The following is a 20,868-nucleotide window of genomic DNA, read 5'->3' as shown; positions in this document are numbered from 1 at the left end:
ATCTGTGAGTGGCAATAAATTCGATTCTGGTTGGGATAGTCCTTGGATTATGTCCATTGTTTTAATGGGGTTTTATTAGGGTTTTAGCACGGACAACCTGTAACCCACCATGAGCTAGTCTCGGAAGTTGTGGGAAATAAATAAATAAATAAATAAATAAAATAGAAAATCTTATCCATTTGGTGCCTCTATATAATTCTGAAACAGCCTTGGGGGACAAACGGTCCGACCTCTCCAGGGCCAATCAGGGTGCAGCCAGCTGCACCTTGATTGGCCCTGCCCCTACAGCTCCCGCCCTCCCTCACCGAGCCCTTACCCCTTGACTCATAGATGTGCCTGGCTATAACAGCCAGGCATGTCTGTGACTCTGTGGCTCCATTTGCAAGGCCCCAGGTAAGAGGACCGGCTACGGGGTGGGGGTGAAGGAGTGCTTTCCAGGCCCTGGGGAAGCACTCAACCCACGGGAGGGCGGGGGAGGGAGCACTTCTCCACGGCCTGGAAAGCACACCCGGGCCCTCCACTCCCTTTGCGCTTTTCGGCCGCCTGGAAAGCGGCCGGCCAGCTGAATGGGAGGGACCCTTTCAAAGCCCGTTCTTATGTATACGCTTTGAAGCTAGTGATATTAACAATTAACAATTAAATTGTTATGTAGGGTGAGGATGAGCACCTGTTCACTCCACCCACGCACCATTTTTCAGGATCCAAATCTCTGGTGTGTAAGCATTTGAAAATAGCATGTGCTTGTGTGGTGCATATATAAATGAACAAGTGTCCCCCCCCCCTCGGTTGGTGGCCCAATCAAGATTGGGCACCTGCAGTTTTTATAAACAAAGGGAATTAGGTGGCAATGGAGAAATTTAGAAGCCTGTCACATAGATTTGGGACCTCAGATAGTGAATGTTTGAATCAGCATTGAGTGTGCATAAAGTGCCAAATAGAGGTGGCTTGCCATTGCCTGCCAGTGTAGCAACTCTGAACTTCCTTGGTGGTTTTCCATCCAAGTATTAACCAGGGCCAATGCTGCATAGTTTCTGAGATCTGATGAAATTGGGATAGCCTGGGCATCCTGAATCAGCAATGGTACATAAGCAATATGGAAACATGTCATCCTATTATGGCATGTATCATCTCTGAAATTAGTTATGATTAATCCAAGATGACCTGAAATTGGAAGAAGCAGAGCTTTTTGTTGTATTTTCATCCCTCTGAAAAGCCATTTTCCTTTTGGCAATTTGTGGCAAGTCCTTCAAAGGGTACCAAGTTTATGTGTTCAGAGTAAGAACAGGATAAGGCAAGAAATATTGTTCTTACTACAACTTGGTTTCATTTCAGTAACAATGTCATATGGTAAATTTGATTTGCTATGTGATAATGTCATTACTTCCACAGAGAATCCAATGACTGATTTAAGCAAAAAAAAATGTGCTGCTGAAATAGCAGCTGAACAGCAATCAAGCAGTGAACAAAATTAACGAAGTGTATTTTTAGGGACTAAGGACTCTGAAAAAGCACTTATATTTGTTTTAAAATGCCTTCATTTTATCTAAGAAAACTTTACGTAGCTTAAAATCATGTTCTCTGTGTTGTAAGAAGGTTAGTCTTAATGCAGACATTATGTCAAGGCTGTCATCTGTCATACAGTTTGCTATCAAATCAAAAGGTAAAAATTTCCCTTGCTTATAAGCAAAATACCAGATCAATATGTCCTAAAAGCTATTCAGTAGTAAACCTATTCATGAAGTATGATCTATCTAATACATTAACATCAGTCTGCCTCATAACATCTGTTCTAAGGTTTTTAGAGGCTCAGTATCCACGACTTTCACTGACCCATCTAAAATTAGAGATTATATTTCTGAGGAGTTTTAAATCTTTTAAAAATCATTCTAAGAAGAATTAGATTCCAAAGTATTGACACAGAAAAATATAAAATGTATTAGGCACAACATGAAATATCAAGTAAATACTTAAAACTGCTCGGGGAGAATCTGCAACTGATAACATCTAAACATTCATTCAACTTCCTGCGTATACAATAAACATTAATTAAATCATTCTGACAAATTAGCTTGTAGGGAATGTCATCTTAAATGTACAGTACAGAACACACCTAACAGATGAAACCATGTCAGTTTATATTCATACTGTTGTACACCACCCTGAGTTGCTAGGGAGGGCAGTATATAAAGTAAATTCATCATCATCATCATCATCATCATCATTTCCATTATATGATTTTTCATGCAATTCCATTTTTCATCACAGTAGAGAACTATTATTTAAAAAAACAGAATTTCTATATTAAAATTTGGTTTTGACTACAAGACAGATCATTTATATATTTGTTTTAAGGGGTTAATTGAAGGCTATGATTCTTAGTCTATGAATTTTAACTGTGACAGTAAATTTTTAAAATGAATTTATAACTGGCTGAATTAGACACATCTTTTGAAAAAGTAGCATTAAAAGAGGATATCAGCATCAGCTGGTATGCTATATTTGTTATTCATACTTAAAAAAAATCAAAATAATATATAAACCAAATAGATACTAGTTATGTATACATACCTTGCATCTGGTAACTGTATGGAGCTTGTCCTGGTTGGGGAGTGCTAAAGCTAGCGCCATAACTTAGAAAGCCTGTCTGTCCAGGTGACTGTGTTTGTGACAATCCACCTTCTGTCTTGATGCCTGCCCACAATGCACCTAAATCAGTTAGTGATAGCAAAGCTATTTGTTCACAGTTAAACACTGACAGGATAGCAAATAAATCACACATACATATTCATGCAATTCAAAACCATACTAATCTACATTCCATTTAATTAGTATTCAAAACAATATTTCTAATTTTTACTTTTATTATTATTATAGTACTTATTTTCTGCCCCATCTCCTAAAATGCTGGGCAGATTACACCATAATAAGATCACATATACAAATAAATATGAGAAATTCTAATCTGTGGATTCTAATCTGGCCCACAAGAGGTATGCCTGGCCTCAACCAGGTCCAGGGCCTCTTCGATCCTGGCCCCAACCTGGTGGAATGAACTCCTGGAAGAGCTGACGGCCCTGATGGAGTTTTCATAGTTCCGTCGAACCTTCAAGATGATGCTCATCCACCAGGCATTTGGTTGAGGCCAGAGCAATTAAGATCAGAGGCCCCTCCCCAGCTCAGCCATGGCAGCCAGATCCCCATGGACCTCTCTTGAAGCACTTGGAGAGGCCGTTGAGCAGGAGGGGATGAGGATTGTTTTTGTTGCCTGGGAGGGGATGTTTTAATGGGGTGTTTTAATTATTGTATTGTGGTACTGTAACTTGCTGCAAGCCAGTTTTGGGATCAGTGAGTAATAAATCAAATAAATAAATAAATATTTTCAAAAAAGTCTTCAGAAGAGGGGGAGCAATTCCCACCAACTGCCCAATGCTGTTATTGAGGCTTTGCTACGAGCTCCAGAATAAGAGGAATAATCACAGCTCAACAAAACCCGAGAAGAACTCCAATCAGTGTTGATTTGAGTTTTGGGGGGTATTTTAAGCTGAACCACACATCCCCACCAGTGACTCCTCTATGGCATTAAGCAAGATACTGCTGCTTGTGTGCTTCAGTTAACTTCAGGATTAAAATGTTGGGGGGAGGGGAGTTGCTTCTGAATTCCAAAACCTGATGGCAAACTTGTGACTACCATGAGTTTGCCTTGGCTGTTTTCCTACGAATTTAAAAACCTGTGAGGTTTTTTACAAGATTGAAATGGGAAAAGGTGTGGATAAAGAAGAGCCAATGGGAAGGACCCAAATGGAATTGGTGTGGTTATGAGAAAGGGGGTGTACCAAAAGATAAAGGAATCCCATTATACTGGTTGTCTGACACCCATGAAAATTTGAAACTGACCCCGTAATCAGAGTACTGTTGATAAAAGAGAGGCAGATCAAAACTTTTAGGGCAGGAGTCCTGAGATATGCCAGTACTCTACTTTTAAAATTTGTACTCAGTTTTTTTAGTTGGTTGGCTGGTTTGAATAATAAGATCAGGATATACTATTATGGAATTTTTATGTGTTCCCAATCGTGGATTGGGAAGTGCTACTGTTAGCTTTATTATTGTTTTAAAGTATTTGATTGGATTCCACTTTGCCTGAAGGACAAACAAAGTTCAGCCAAAATTAAGCACTTTGAAGTTCTATTGGTTTCAAATATCTCACATGGAAATCAATGGAACTTCAAAGTGCATAATTTGTCTGAACTCTACTCTTTGTGTTTAGTAAGCAGTTTTAAAATACCTAATAACAGCCAGAAGAAATCAGGACAAAGCATGTATTTTTTCAACTAGCACATGTATGCTTTTGAGAGCTTTTGCAACATATCCCATGATTAGTAAAGGAAGGTAAGATCAGAAGAGAGGCAGATCAGAATCTTTAGGTGCTAGTACATTTCTCTTGTTAAATTTGGACTGTTTTAGTTGGTTGGTTTAAATTAAAACAATTCAGGACATGCTAAAGTGAAAACGCATTGATCCTTGTTCATGAGCCTTATACTGATCATATGACTGTATCTGGCAAAATTCTGGTTGGGCTTACATATATATATAACACTACATAACATGTTGCATATTATAGGATAGGATAGGAAGACACACAAAGGCAGACAAACAGCACATTTAGAGGCATGTTTCTAAAATCCTGTAATGGTGACCTACTACTTTCCAGACCTAACCTGTAGTCGAAAATATTTATGCCATATCATAGTAACTTGGTAATTAGGTTCTGCTACTGAAAATTAGTTCTCTCATCACAGTTAGTACTACTGCCAGCAGCAAAGTAACTTCTTAGTCCAATGAAACTTCACAAATATTTGTTTCTTTGTCAAGTAACTTTACTCACCATATGATGGAATTCCATATGGCTGGCCAGGCTGGGGGTATGTTGAATAAGCTGTGGCTTGCTGCATCCCTGTAGTAAACTGAGTCTGCCCATATGCAGCCATAGTTTGTGAAGAAGGAGTAGGAAGAATATGTGGGTATGGTCTGCTATTTGTTGCACAATGACAGAAAACAGGAAAGCCTTTGCGTTAGATAGAAACATGCAATCATTCTTCTTAAAATTCCTTGGCCACTGTGCAATACTAATTAATTAATTAACCAATTTTCTATGTCTAAAAAAACAGTTTCAGATTGTTCATACTTCAGTTTCTCTCAAGGGTAAACTGATTTCAATTATGACTTGACAGATGGATTCAATTATAATTATAAACGATGTTTTACTTTACTTCTTTTTTATTTTCTTAAAGAAACAGACATCTTACTTGGAAGGGTATATCTGTGGTGGGGAAAACTGGTGAGTTTGTCTTGGGCTGAAGCCACTGCTTCCAATTGCTGCATGAAGGAGGAAAAAAAGCATATGGAAGTGTAAACACACACACATCTAATCTAAATATTATTTTTACTAAGGGAACTTTAGAAATTTAACAAAGTTTGATTAAATTAAATTAGTGCCAAGTAATACTTTACTTGAATCCAGACTAGCACAACAATTTTCAATATCTTTATTACAAATTAGCCATTTTTAAACTGGCCGTAAGAGACCATTCGTAAAGTATGTCATACTTAAAGGTATGTCAGAATTAAGGGTCCTTTTAATCATCTATCTCATTTTTTGTTTCCATTTAAAGAACATTTAAGTCTTCCTTTGTCAGAACTACACTCCCCTTCCAAAACTGATTACATACTTAATGAATGGTAAGCTGTTAAAAAGTGAGCTGTTTTACATCATGGCCAACTTTCAATCAGTATATGACTATGTTCTTCTAACTAGTGACATTTCATTTTTTTCAAGACACTTGATGGGGAGTGTGGATTATTATTGTCTTTAGTGTTCATTACTTTGTCCTTTCAATGAGCTTCTGTGACCTTGGATACAGGAAAAGATGCAATAAACTGAAAGTTACTGGGAGAACTCTTTGCTCAGCCAACATAATTGTCTAAGGATGTTTTAAAATCATGAGGCTTATTTGAAAGCACTGTCATTGCGTTCTGCCCAAAGGTCATGCAGATCTTGCTTTTTCAAGACTTAGCCATGGGTTTAGGAGGTCATGCAGATTTGCAAAAGAAATTTTCTGCTATTATTATTATTATTATTATTATTATTATTATTATTATTATTATTATTATTATTATTATTATTATTTCGATTTATTTCCCACCACTCCCAAATGGCTGGGTACTGCTAACAGGAGGCTACACATATATTCACTAAAGAAATTCTACCTGTAATGCTTGAAGAAGTTAATTTTTAAAAAGAAAAATCTTGAATGTCAATATCTTGGTATCATAGTTAGTACATGGGTAAATATATATATATGACTTTAAAATACAAGCCAGAGCTGATTTCTACTGTACCTATCAGTACTCACAACAATGAATCAGAAACGAAAATATCTTCACATTTTAAAAGATAGATGTATTTAAATACCAGATCTAACAGTATTTCTAAAATGCCTGCAATATTTCAACAAAGAATGGCAAAAAGGAAAAAAAATTCTAGACAGTATGTGTAATTTAATTTCAAAGATTTGATGACTGAAAAAGTGGCAACAGCTGACAAGGACAATATGTACATAAGAACGCACTGAATAACAATTAATTTTTTTGTTATGCCTATTTTATGTGCTTTTTCCTTACCTGATCCTGAGAAACTGTCTAAAGACCCGTCTGCTGTAGTAGTAGCAATTTCACTGCTGCTCATTGGCTCTGTTTTAACTAGAAATATAAATAAAATGGGTTCTACATATACTAATGCTTGCGAACTAATAACCATGCATGCATGCATACACAAATTCTTAAATTCTATATGATCATAGAATCATAGAGTTGGAAGGGGCCATACAGGCCATATAGTCCAACCCCCCGCTCAACGCAGGAATTTTTAACCCTTTTTAACCCTTGATATTTTAACCCTTGTTCTTTCTGGTTAAGGTTATTTTAATGTCTTATTGTGGGCTGCTATTTTTGCAGTTGTTATTCTGATATTTTGTTTTCTTGCTGATTTGCTACATTAATATTTTAAGCCGCCTTGAAAACTGCTTTAGGCTGAGAGGCAAAAATGTTTTATTAAATAAACAAACATTTTACTGACTAGAGCTTTAAATAACATTCATTCCAGCAACTTCCCCTAAAACAGCTTATTTTAGATATTGTATAGATATATATGACATTCTTGAAGCAGCAGCTGGGCAGATACTTAGTATGGATGCTTTAGGTTGATCCTACATTCAGCAGGGGGTTTGACTAGATGGCCTATATATCCCTTCCAGCTCTATGGTTCTTTGATATTAGAACCAAATTGAATATACTCAGATCTAAACAAGATAAAAAAAAACAATATTCTTCAAGCATCTTTGGCACAAATTTAGCCTCTTTTCCCTCAGATTCTTCTAGCTCATAATCTGGTTTCTGTGGCAGAACTAGGGAGGAAACAGGGATATCAATGCTAAATGAATAAGGTCTAGATGCAGCATTGGTCCATCCCTTTCCCTTTCTACAAATAATGCAAGACTGGGCAGAACTAGAGAGTGCGACAGTCTGTGTTCAGGTGTGTCATACTAACAGAACCATAAACAGTTTGGGTAGTTCTTGTGGTTCATTGCCTGCTTAATGTTTGTGCTGGGGGTTCTATTGTGGCAAACAGATGTTTTATTAATTGTATTTTTATGTTTGTCTTATTTTCTAACTCACTTTTGAGTGCTATGCAAAAGCAGGATAAAATAATTCTAAATAATATAGAAAAGAGGAACCAGCCTCGCACTGGGCTACAGATTTGGCCTCAATTAGCTACTAGTTCTGCAAAGGCAAGTAATTAAGAAATTTCAGCACAAGTATATGGTGATCAAAATAGTGTTCAAATTTAGCTTTGAAATAATTTATTTTGGGATATTTGAACATATTCCTTGCCCAATTGTTCTGCATTTTCCTTCTCCAAAGACTGTTTTCTTCCAGTTTTTACAAATAATTAATATTCCAACTGAGCACAATAATGCTGATGCTATCTTACTTATACACACATATGGTATAATAGTTGTTGCTGCACTGGATCTGCTACATACGTATAGGAAAGCAACCAAGCATATAAAACATGTTTATTTAAAAAGAAGGTGCCCCCCTCATTTTTATGGGGGACTAGTCTTGCAGTGGAGTAAATACTGTAATGCAATAATAGAAATAAAAGTTTTGCAGAATTCCCTTAGGATTGGCAGAAAAGTTAAAAGTTCCCAAAGCATTCTCAAGGTCATAGGTAAACATTATGTTTATTAAAATATTTATATCCTGCCACTTATACTTATATACTGCACAACATTCACAAGGCAGCTTCCAACAATTATTAAAATCAATATAATATTAATAAAACTATAATGTTTTAAAATAGGCCAAATAAAACCAGCAATAAAATGTGAGCCCACAATGAAACCAAACCACCATAAAGAACCAGCAGAAAATCTAAACATAAAAAACAAATGATTCTTAAAATCTCAGAAACAAATCACATAAATCAATTAAAAACTTTGAAGACAAACAATCCTTTCTGGAATCTACAGTTCAGAAGCCCTGGTTGCAAGTAAACCATTGTGGGATGGTTTCCCCCTAATCAATATAATGCACCAAAGAATGTTCTTCTGCTTAGGGTGACACTGTTCATCTCATTCTAGGTACGAAAGTAATTCACCCCCGCCCACACACCAAATGCAGTGAATGTGTATTGATTGACATCACATCTGCTGTGGTTCAGAAACCACATTTAAATAAACTGAAAATACTGAATGAATTTGGTCCAGTGTTCACTATGTTTTCTTTGTGTTGCCATGGTTTCCAATTTCAGATTTATCTTTGCATAATTCTTCTCTGCTTTTTTTGGGCCTACTAGATCTCTGTTGCCTTTCCATATCACGGCATCGCATAGCTGTTTTATATTGTTGATATACAACTACTGGATATCGGGTGGGGGGGGGCAGAAGATGCCATGTTCAAAATGAATGAATCATATAAATCCAAAACAAATTGCCAAACTAATTAACTGAGAGACAGGTGTGTTTAGCTCAAAATGCTAAGGACTCAGTCACTCATATCACTAAACACTCAACTTCTCATTACTGAAGCACAACACAAACACACAGTTCAGACACAAAGGCATGGTTCATTCAAAACTGCTTGTCAATGTTTAAAAATGCTGATTACTGGAACATTGTCCTACAGTGACATTGATCCATAATCCCCAAAAGCATGCATATAGATGACCAATGAGGCACTTGTTTCAACATTATGCTAGTTGTATAGAACAGAAGTGCAATGCTAAGGACCAACTTTGAACATACATTCGGAGCACCAAGGCCATCATACTAAAGGTAAAGGTATCTCCTGTGCAAGCACCGAGTTATGTCTGACCCTTGGGGTGATGCCCTCCAGCGTTTTCATGGCAGACTCAATACGCGGCCTTGCCAGTGACTTCCCCAGTCATTACCGTTTTACCCCCCAGTAGCAAAGCTGGGTATTCATTTTACCAACCTCGGAAGGATGGAAGGCTGAGTCAACCTTGAGCCGGCTGCTGGGATCGAACTCCCAACCTCATGGACATACAGCTTCAGACAGCATTTCTGCCGCTTATCACTCTGCATCACAAGAGGCCACCATACTAGACAGCTGTAAATCCCAGTGTGGACGGTTTGCACCCAGCTGGAGGTATTTTGAAAGTTATTATTGCAACAGATGAGGAAAGCCACTTTTTATTTAAAAGTAGCTTGTCTCTTCAGCTGAATAACAGGGTATAGTAAATGTTTTCAAAACTGCTCTGGCTGTGTGCCGGCTCCTCCCGTACTGCCTAAAACTAAGTCTAAATGTTTGCACTTGAAAAAATACTTCAGTTCTCTCCTAACTCGTAATGATGTTGCATGTACACTGCAACATGTACACTGAAGGTACCCTAAGCACGTACACTGCTATATCATTTATTTGGAACTGTAATTAAATTTGCCTGCTCTGCACTCACCCCAAAGGCCCAGCCTTAACAGGAAAGACACTAAGAAATCCAATCACTTCTTCCAAAATAAACATGTCCAGGAACAACTGGTTATTTTAGATCCAATTGGACAACACTGATCATACTAAATGGATGATTCACAAGACAATTAATAGATACTAACAAAGAAGATATTAACAATTCACAACAATCAATTAGTGGAGGACTATGCAACCCCTTGTCCATCACACCAATTTTGTGCAGAAGTTCCATTGTTCCACCAAAAAAGCTGTGTGTGGTCTAGTCAGCCTAGGCTGGAGCACAATTTTAGGACCTTTTCTGACCCTGGAACGGAAATGTTACCAACTGCAGCCTCTTCTGGCTCATTTCCAGCAAGTGCCAGTGGCCCAGTCTCAATGGCTGGTGGTACTGCTTCTCAGAGATTTCAGACTGTAATACAGGCAAGGGAGGTTAAATGTGTGGTTCAACTATTCCTCTAAAGAGTCAAAGCTGTCATTGCAGCAACCACTTCATCAAGTGGAGTTGCCTCTGTGGCCAGAATTATCCTAATCTCACCACTATCACCACCTCATTTGTCAATAATAAAGAGCGAATATGACTTTAACTCTGCAACACTGTACAACATATTACTTTAACTCTGCAACACTGTACAGCATGAGTTCATTTTTTTATACTCATAAAGTGTGTACTGGATACTTGTCTTTAGGAAATCAATTTGATCTTAAGAATAATGAAATAACAGTTTCCTAAGAAAATGATCCCTGAAGCATGAATCATTGGCATGGTTCTGATGTCATTCCATGGTTTGACAGTATATTAATTAGCCTCAAGAGTTTCAGGAATGTTCATGTAAGCTTTACTTTCTTGCCCATGCAGTTCTGTAGCAAATTAGTTTGCTATTATATCAGAACAGACAAACTGCAGTTTCCTTGTGAGTTGCAAACAGCAACTCCAAACATTAATTTGATTCACGTGTGTAATCCTGGTTTGAGTGAAGCGTGCACAAATACAATTTGCCTGTTTACATGTAACAGCAAGCGCATTCTGCCATACAGGATGAAGAATAGGCGAGATGACACTGCGTGAGGAAAATTACACTCTTCCTTCTCTCCTAAATCGAGGGAACAGGAAGGGATTCCAAGAGTGTGATGAATCTGCAATGGCAGATGTTCTTCCCCTTCTGTTGTGCTTTTCACAAGTAGGAAAGAATGTAAGAGGGCATCCAAAATAGAGGAAACCAAGATTCATCTGGAAGTTCACGTGGATATCTTAATGCATTATTGTTACTGTTGCTTTTCAGTGAGGACATCACATCTTAGGAATCTTTTAAAACATTAACAAGACTAAAATGTTAATTCTGTTTTCTTAAGAATTCAAAAACTTAAAGATACTCCAAAATTTTATAAACATCATGCTGTATTTTAAAAGATTGAATTTAAAATGATAAATATACTACAAAGCCTGGATATATAAGACAGATCTGTTCATGAAACTGATATTATGGGCATATGGCCTGATGATGAAAGAAAGGCAAAAATAGCTATATACTTGACTTTTCAAAAAAACAGAAATCTGGAGGGCATTTTAGACAGCCAATTATCAAACACCGTTCTTGTGACAAATCTCCCTTTCCCAAATCTGTTTTAAGAGACTTTTCTCGCAAGGAATTCCAGCGTGAACTAATAACTTAGGGGGAAAATGATGTAGAACCTTATATTATATGAATGGCTATAATATAAGAAAGGTCTTCAGGATAATTCTGTCACGTCATTAAAGAAACTGTCTGTTTTCCTACTGATTTAGTGAACTGAAGGACATGTCCACTAATGGGGGAAAACAAAATTTGCAGATTCTCCTAGCGATGCCAATTCCCAAGTGGTTTCTGGGGATCCCCTAGAATTATAGCTCATCTCAAAGCTAAACATATCAGTTTACCTATAGAAAATGGCTGGTTTGGACTCCGTAACGTATTACTCCACTTAGGTTTCTCCATGTCTCAAATCCCACCTCTCCAAGTTCTACCGCCCAAAGTCTCCAGGTGCTTTGGAATGTGCATCTGGTAACCCTACTCAAAGTATTGGGAAGGATCATTCTCCAACCCAAGATGGCATCCCTAGATTCTACCCTTTCACATTGATCTCCAGGAACAGTACTACTGGGAGCACAGGGGGCTATAACTGGAACAAAGAGGCAAGAAAAATGTATTTCATGTGCTGCTCAAGGTTTTGGATCCAATCCACTAGATATAATATTTTTAATTTTAATTTTAAAATAAAAACACAGCATTTTGTAATTGGATGCTAAAACAATTTAATAACAATATTGTGACAAAACAGCCAATGAGTACCAAATTATTAAACTATTCTTTTCTAAAGCAATGATCCTATATGAAATTTTAGCAGGTATCACAGAGGAACGCATGAAGCCTTTTTTTGAAGTATGCTACTTCCTTAGTTACTTGAAAAACATTTTTCACTTTTTAAATGAACTACTTCCATTCACCATAAGTCATAACTGTATGCAGAAAGAAACCTATATACTTCTATTGGAAGCACAAGTTTCCTCTTCTGCTAAAATTTCCATTTGCACAAGATCAGTGGGTTTTTTGTGGGCCCTTTAGTGGTAGCAAAATAAGTTTTTTCTATAGCAAAAGCTATTTAGTATGTATAGTAGGGTTTATTTGAATGTGCAGTAGGCCACACATGCAGTAGAAAAATAAAATGTGCATTAGGAAATAATTTTTTCTGCAGTTGGAAATATGGGCTTTTAAAAGGAACAAGTTATTTTTAAGACAGACAGATGAGAAAAGATTTAAAATAGAAAATTAAGATTACTGTTATCTCAGTCTTTATAACCATATATTAATAAAAGTATACTAATGGGAACAACTATTTGAGAGACCCAGCCTGATGTAGTGGTTAGGTGCGCCAACTTCTAATCTGGTAAGCCAGGTTTGTTCTGATGGATACATTGAAGGACTACAATCTGGATTTTCAGATAGTTAGGTGGATAAGGAATTGGTTAGAGAACCACACTCAAAGAGTTGTTGTCAATGGTGTTTCATCAGACTGGAGGGAGGTGAGTAGCAGGGTACCTCAGGGCTCAGTGCTCGGCCTAGTACTTTTTAACATATTTATTAATGATCTAGATGAGGGGGTGGAGGGACTACTCATCAAGTTTGCAGATGACACCAAATTGGGAGGACTGGCAAATACTCCAGAAGATAGAGACAGAGTTCAACAAGATCTGAACACAATGGAAAAATGGGAACAAGATGCAATTTAATAAAGATAAGTGTGAAGTTCTGCATCTGGGTCAGAAAAATGAAAAGCATGCCTACTGGATGGGGGATACGCTTCTAGGTAACACTGTGTGTGAACGAGACCTTGGGGTACTTGTGGATTGTAAACTAAACATGAGCAGGCAGTGTCATGCAGTGGTAAAAAAGGCAAATACCATTTTGGCCTGTATCAACAGGGGCATCACATCAAAATCACAAGATTTCATAGTCCCATTGTATACGGCACTTGTCAGACCACACCAGGAGTACTGTGTGCAGTTTTGGAGGCCTCACTTCAAGGACGTAGATAAAATTGAAAGGGTACAGAAGAGAGCGACGAGGATGATCTGGGGCCAAGGGACCAAGCCCTATGAAGATAGGCTGAGGGACTTGGGAATGTTCAGCCTGGAGAAAAGGAGGTTGAGAGGGGACATGATAGCCCTCTTTAAGTATTTGAAAGGTTGTCATTTGGAGGAAGGCAGGATGCTGTTCCCATTGACTGCAGAGGAAAGGACACGCAGTAATGGGTTTAAACTACAAGTACAACGATATAGGCTAGATATCAGGAGTCAGAGTAGTTAAGCAGTGGAATAGGCTGCCTAAGGAGGTGCTGAGCTCCCCCTCACTGGCAGTCTTCAAGCAAAGGTTGGATACACACTTTTCTTGGATGCTTTAGGATGCTTAAGGCTGATCTTGCATTGAGCAGGGGTTTGGACTAGATGGCCTGTATGGCCCCTTCCAACTGTATAATTCTATGATTCTATGCTTCTCCTCCACATGCAGCCAGCTGGGTGTCCTTGGGCTTGCCACACAGTACTGATAAAGCTGTTCTGACCAAGCAGTGATATCAGGGCTCTCTCAGCCTCACCCACCTCACAGGTTGTCTGTTGTGGGAAGAGAAAAGGGAAGGGGATTGTAAGCCGCTTTGAGACTCCTTCTGGTAGAGAAAAAGAAGCATTTAAGAACCAACTTCTTCTATTAATTCATATTGATTTTTGAAAACAAAATATTTTATAAATACAACAATTACATAGCTATACAAATTCAGACCCCCCCCAATGCATTGGGTTGTGTGTCATGTCAAAATCTCCTTTGTTTCAAGATGGCTGGATCATGATCATCTGGGATGAGGTGAGATGAACCATGTTCTTGCCAGCCTCTGAGAAAATTCCTTTAAACCACATCTGCTCTCATTCCACCTGTCTTTTGTTTTGTGTTCAAGAAAAAAAAAACCCTTGTGGGCATTTGAAGTAAAGTACTGAATGGGGTCTTGTGAAGTCAAGTACTGAATCTGAGTCTTGTGTGCCATTTCTGTAGTATTATAGAAAGAAACAGGCTAATCTTACTACACCTGCGGGAATTGCAAATTGCCTCTGTGGAATAGGCTAATTTCCTCCAGGCCAGGCTGGATTCTAGAGATTTTCAGTGGAGTGATCATTTGGGCTTAAAACTGGAGTCACCATGATTGGCCAGGTAGTTATGAGTTCCTGCATTGTGCAGGGGGTTGGACTAGATGACTCTGGAGGTCTCTTCCAACTCTATGATTCAATGAAATGAGTATGCACTCAGTCAGTTTCTTTCCATTTTCATTAAGTGTGTATGAGGAGCCCACAAAGGTAGTATGTCAGCTTTTCATTGGCCTTGCACATTGCTTTTCCCACAGAAGAAATATGTCATGTCTCAGCAGGTATCAAGGTTGAAAGACGGAGTGCTTCAGTACTTTCAATGTGATAGAATTTTCTAAATGTTTTTGGATTCTCAGAGCATTTCCACACATTGTTAAAAATAATATTACGCCAGCTGAGTGGGGTAACACTACATATAATCACGCTTCCAGGCCCTTCCTCACCTTTTTTGCTGTTTCGCTCTTCTCTGTCACCATTTCGAGCTTCTCCCCCTTCACAAGTGCTGCTGGAAAATGGTGGAAGAGAGCAACCCGATTTATGCTTTATGCTTTAAAGGGCCTGCAATGCCTGCTAATTTTTTTTTAATCACTAGTTCTGTCTTGAAACGCCTATGCATCTAATCATGGGGGTGGGGCATGCTTTGTGCTACAACTTTGGGGAATTTTTTTTTTTTTTGCTTTTGACTGCACAATTGAATGCCTATTGGTTGCTCCAGGCAGGTCACTCAAAAAAAAAAATCCTGTCCCCAGGAGAAGGGAGAGACGGGTGCAAGGGCGGGGCGTTAAGACGCATAGATAGCGCTTCTGCATCCCCATACTTTTTTGGGTGGTGGCCTACTGGTTGTTCTCCGGTAGGTAGCATTACATATGTTGGTGAATCTACTTTTTGGGGTTCACCAACTAGCGCTTTAAAATGGAGGATGTAGCCGGCTGTTTACTGCTCAGACACTGCATGTTGGTGACGTCATGTGGAGGGGCCGGAATATAACGACACCAAAGGTAAGTACCTCACTATTTTTAAAGGGTGCAGAAATCCCATTAGTCCTGTAAACAGTCCCACATTTTGCAAATGGGGGGGGGGAGTACTTGACTAAGCTTTAAAAATAATTTTACTGTATCAGGCAACTTGAAACATGTTCAAGATTGAATACAGTATTGGCCATTTTGATGAAAATGTTCAAAACTGTTGTCTAATTTGGAAGCTGGTTTCATGACTCTTTTGACCTGACATTCCACCAACAGACATAGTTGGCTTGGACATATTGCTTTCAGCATCTCCAACAACAGTGTGTGTGCCCTGGATTTCTTCCTATTTCCTGGCAAGTGAGAGCATTCCTTGTGCAGCAATAAGTGTACCTGCATCAGCAAACACTATAGGTACAGGTACAGATGAGAGTACAGCTGTAAATGAAGTGACAGCAAGGGGTGCAGGCGTTGTGTGAGTGAGCGAAAGTGGAATGGGTGGTGATGCAGTTTTAATGGTACAAGCCAATGCTTCAGAGAATTTGGTCACACACTATCAGTTTCAGATCAATATGTGTGCGTGCGTCCCTTTCTGGTACAAAATAGTCCAACTGGCTCAAAACATAAATTTTAAGCAGGAAGGATGTGCAAGGGAACAACAACTGACCAAGTAGGTTATAAGAAAGTAGAACTATGTTTTCCCCTCCTTTCTTTCCAATGGTATCCTTAACAGACATACAAAAAACTTATAATTGCCCAGGTCTGATTCTGCACTTACTTTGTTTTTTCCTTCATCGATCCTGCTGAATTCAGATGGATTTGAACCTGGGTCTTCCCCCCCCCCCCCCAGGTCTTCTGCACTTGATTGGGGAAGCTCAGAGGGGGGCGGTGGTCTCGAAGCTGCTTAATTAGCGAGGGGGGATCAGGTGAAGTTCATCTGGCATTACTGCTTTATTTCTTCTCTTTTGACTCTCAAGCCAGCAGCAGCCTACCTCTCAGAGAATGAGGCAAATATCTGCTGAGAAGCGTGGGCTTCTGAAGCGCAATCACAGGGAGGGAAGCCTTGCAACCGGAAACCAGGAAGTCTTTGAACTGACACCCTGGCCAATCAGGGAAGACTGCTTTGCTAAGTCAGCATTGCAGGCATGGAGCAGGAAGTTAATGTGCACAAATCAGAAACCTACACTTATACTGATGGCTTTCAAAGGCGGTTTTTCACATATAGTGACATATTGTGGGAGAAAGGTAGGGTATTTTGAGCACTGTCAATAAGACATAATTTTGGTTGTCTGAATGGCTGCCAGGTCCATCAGCACTGCTGGCAGGGGATGGGGCACTTTCTCAGAACAGGGAGCAATCGTGTGATGTGTGCTGATGTCATACAGCAGTGATATCAGTACATTGAGGATATGATACTCTAGCTTATGGGCAAAAGTCTATTGTAAAATTAGCTTCTAATCATAGAGTTTTGCTCAGAAATCAGAGCATCACCTCCTGATCTCATGCTAATTTGCAGCATTCTTTTGGTTTCAGAAGGGTTGGGGGGTGGGGGCAAGGACCTGGCAACCCTAGTCAGAATTTTCATCCTTTTAACTCTGTCTCCTTCTGTAAAGTATCCAATTTCTAAAAGACTCTCTACTACTTCTGGTAGCTTTATTTCCAAACGTTTTACCATGTACAATAAAAATTCAATATTTTTGTTTTAAGGGCAGATCTGTTTTGCCTGTTGCACCTAGAGAATCATAAGGTTAGATAACGAATCTCCAAAATAAATAAATAAAATAAAATAAAAAAAAATATAAATAAATAAATAAATAAATAAATAAATAAATAAATAAATAAATAAATCTTGTTCAACTTATGCACTGCCAGTTCAGGCTGTCTGCAACTACAATATTCAATAGATGATTTTCCAGCCTCTGTTAAAAATATTGAGCAACCATTTTGTAAGGACTCTGTGGCAGTTTTCTGTTCCCAGTACATCATATAGAACTCACATCATGGAAGTGTATTCTCAGTTTTACAAGGAGTCTTTTGGTGCAGTGGTTAAGAGTGGTGGCTTCTAATCTGGAGAGCTAGGTTTGATTCCCCACTCTTCCACATGTAGCCAGCTGGGTGATAGTCCTCTTAGAACTGTTCTCACAGAGCTGTCAGCCTCACCTACTTCACAGGGTTTCTGTTGTGGGGAGAGGAAGGGAAGACGATTGTAAGCCGCTTTGAGACTCCTTTGGATAGTGAAAAGCACGGCATAAAAACCAGCCCTTCTTATCAACAATAATTATTTAATAAGGAAAGATATTCTTTCTGTTTCTCCTCTTATTTTTCCTATCCTCTCCTTCTTGTCAGTTTCTCTCACTTAATTTCTTTAATCGTTTTCAATTCCCCTTCACTCTTTACATTATTTTCAGTTAGAACAAATTTAAGAAGTGCTCACAGGATTGCAGATTTTGTGCTAGCACTGGCTACTTGTTCAATGGGGAAATCATGGTGCACAGAGTTTGTTCAAGGAAGTATACATTATAGGTAGTAGCAAGAGTCATAAAATTATGCAAGCCAAACTTATCTCCATAACTCCAAACTAAATTTGGGGCAATATAACATATTTGGAGGGAAACACTGGGTACTGCATAATATTCTTACACACATGGAACTGTATTAAGTCTGTTTATGTATTTGTTTTGTATTGCTATAACCCTATCAAGAGAAACAACTAATTGTGTGGCCCATCTGCAACACATGGAAAGATCCACAATACCAAGAGATTCTTGGCAGCAGCTGGAACAATCTTCAGTTACTGGGGCAAGCTATATGCTGAGCTACATTCTACAAGTAGGGTTGCCCACATCCAGGTGGGCCCAGGAGATCTCCTAGTTACAATTGATCTCCAGTCCAATCTGGAAAAAAATCACTGCTTTGGAAGGTACACTCCATGGCATTGTACCATGCTGCGGCCCGTCCCTGACCCAAACCTTGCCTTCCGTAGGCTCTATCCCCAAAACTCCAGGTCTTTCCCAACTCATAATTGGTAATCCTAAATGCCACATTTAAAGGACACAACCTTCCATTAAGAGCCTGGGTAAAGCAGTAAACTAGGGAAGGGCATTCTAAAGATGATGCATGTCCTCTGCAAAAGTCCTGTTACAACCACTTCACCTTTCAGGCAGGGTACAGAGCACAGGGCTTAAGAAGAGGATATTAACTGCCAGGGCGGACTCTACAGGAAGAAGCAGACATTCAAGTACCCTGGCCCCAAGATTTATCTGGGCAGCCACATTATGCTTTCTTTTGCATTTACAATTTAGTCATTCTCTTGCCATTAGAATTTACTGCTCACATTATGTTTTTCCTAAATATAAATATGTTTATACACATGTACAATGGATGGACAGACAGATGACAGCTAGATAGTTTACAACATATGGAGAAGCAGTCCCTCGGCTACACTGATCCCAGATTGCATTAGGCCTCAAAGGTTAAAACCAAAACATTAAACCTGATCCAGAACTCAATCAGCAGCCAATGAAGCTGCTGCCAAACAGGTCAAATACAGGTTCTCCATGGGGTAAGGGTGAGGACCCAGGCAGCTGCAACTGTAATTTCCAAATCTGGAATAAGGGAAGGCTCTTGTATAGGGAGTTATAGAAGTCTATCCTGGAGGTAACTGTCGTGTGGATCACTGTGGGGCCAGATAGGGTGCTAATAGCTTTGCCTGACATAAATATAAAAACTCCTGGCAAGCTACCTTAATGACCTGTGCCTCTATACTCAAGGAGATGTCCAGAATCACTCTCAAGCTCTTGACCAAATGTGCAGCCTGAAGCTGTATCCTGCCAAGACAGGGAAAGCATCCTCATCTGGTCATTGCCTGCCAACCACAGGACCTCCATCTTCAGGGGATTTAGCTTCAGGCAGCTTTTCTGGAGCCATTCCACCATGGCTTCTAGACATCGGGCCAAAAATGGATATATGAGGTTTTGGATTATACTCATGTTTTGTTTTAGCAATCCCTGAAAAAGATGTATGGAAACAGATCTTTGTATTTCACTGGTTCAGATAATTGCAACTGAAGTATAGAGCATAATATTTATTGTTTTATATTCAATTATCTTAAAGAGATTTCATATTGATTGAATTCACTGACAATACATCCCAGAAGATACTCTTACAAGTTTGTTGCAGAAAAATCAACAAAGTTTCTTATGACAGCTTAGAGATGCACAGATTGACTCTTAACCACAAAATCATATGCCACAATAAATCTGCTAAATCTTTAAACCAATATGACAGCTATATGAAACACTTTACACAATTGTATTTGTGTGTATTTACTACCCAAACCCAAAGCCCAGGATAGTCACGTGTCCCAGAAAGAAACTTACGATTCTTACTATTTCAAACACCCAAAGCCTTCATGAAGAATTCCATATGAGATAGAATGTTCCTTTTCTTTAGACTCCACTCTTTTTCACTTGCTAATCCTATACAATATTAGCAGGTGGTATTTTTGTGAAAACAGGAATAGGCTAGATCTCTCCAGAGCATTTAAAAATCCTCCTCTTTGGATCAGTCTTTTCTGAAAAAAAACTCAGATGTATTTCTTTATCTCAATATTCCCAATATATTACCTTTTCTGGGGCAAAAAAACCACATCAAATACAAAATCAGTCATTTCTTGTATTATGTGCTTGGTGCTTTTCTGTTTACAGAAAGAAAACTATATGCTGCCAGTGACAGAACATTGGGGATGATATTTGTATGAATAGAGTAGGTGACAATGGCCCTTAAAGGAAAAGTAGTAGAGTCACCAACTGGACTAGAACTTGGGCTGATCTAAGACTTCTTGTTGTTGTTACTAAAAATAAAATGTCTGTGGTGAAGACATCATATATATTGTATTTGTAATATAATAATTTTTGTCTTGTTATTTATAAGGTTAACCTGCAAAACAGTACTGAAAAGGCTTTGTCTTCCCACCACAAAGCCTCTTGAAATTCTAGAATTTCCCTTTAACTCTGTTATATGTTTTAATATTTCACATTAATATTGCACACTGGCATTGAGCTTGGCAGTAGATCTAATTATCAGTATGCTCCATCTGTGGATTACTAAATCCAGAGTAAGGCACCATGGCTTGATTCATTTCTGCAGAAGGCAGGGGAAGAGGGAGGAGGACCTCTCCAGGGCTATATGGGACTT

The 20,868-nt window shown here is 38.7% G+C and overlaps 1 protein-coding gene across 12 annotated transcripts in view; it reads right to left on the bottom strand.

Moving 5' to 3' along the window:
* Positions 1-20,868, bottom strand: part of EYA1 (EYA transcriptional coactivator and phosphatase 1) — a 111,698-nt gene that overhangs the window by 76,805 nt on the left and 14,025 nt on the right. For 5 of the 12 annotated variants that reach the window (XM_077352166.1, XM_077352173.1, XM_077352163.1 and 2 more), the window contains 4 exons: positions 6,679-6,756; positions 5,304-5,373; positions 4,883-5,028; positions 2,569-2,706 (listed from right to left, as the gene is read on the bottom strand). In XM_077352166.1, coding sequence (XP_077208281.1) covers positions 2,569-2,706; positions 4,883-5,028; positions 5,304-5,373; positions 6,679-6,756 — 432 coding nt within the window. The remainder of the gene's footprint in view (positions 1-2,568; positions 2,707-4,882; positions 5,029-5,303; positions 5,374-6,678; positions 6,757-20,868) is intronic. The other 7 variants (XM_077352168.1, XM_077352171.1, XM_077352174.1 and 4 more) reach the window with 3 other exon arrangements.

This window comes from Paroedura picta, chromosome 9 (genome assembly GCF_049243985.1).
Source record: "Paroedura picta isolate Pp20150507F chromosome 9, Ppicta_v3.0, whole genome shotgun sequence".
Taxonomy (NCBI): domain Eukaryota; kingdom Metazoa; phylum Chordata; class Lepidosauria; order Squamata; family Gekkonidae; genus Paroedura; species Paroedura picta.
This window is presented reverse-complemented; position numbering and strand designations above follow the sequence as displayed.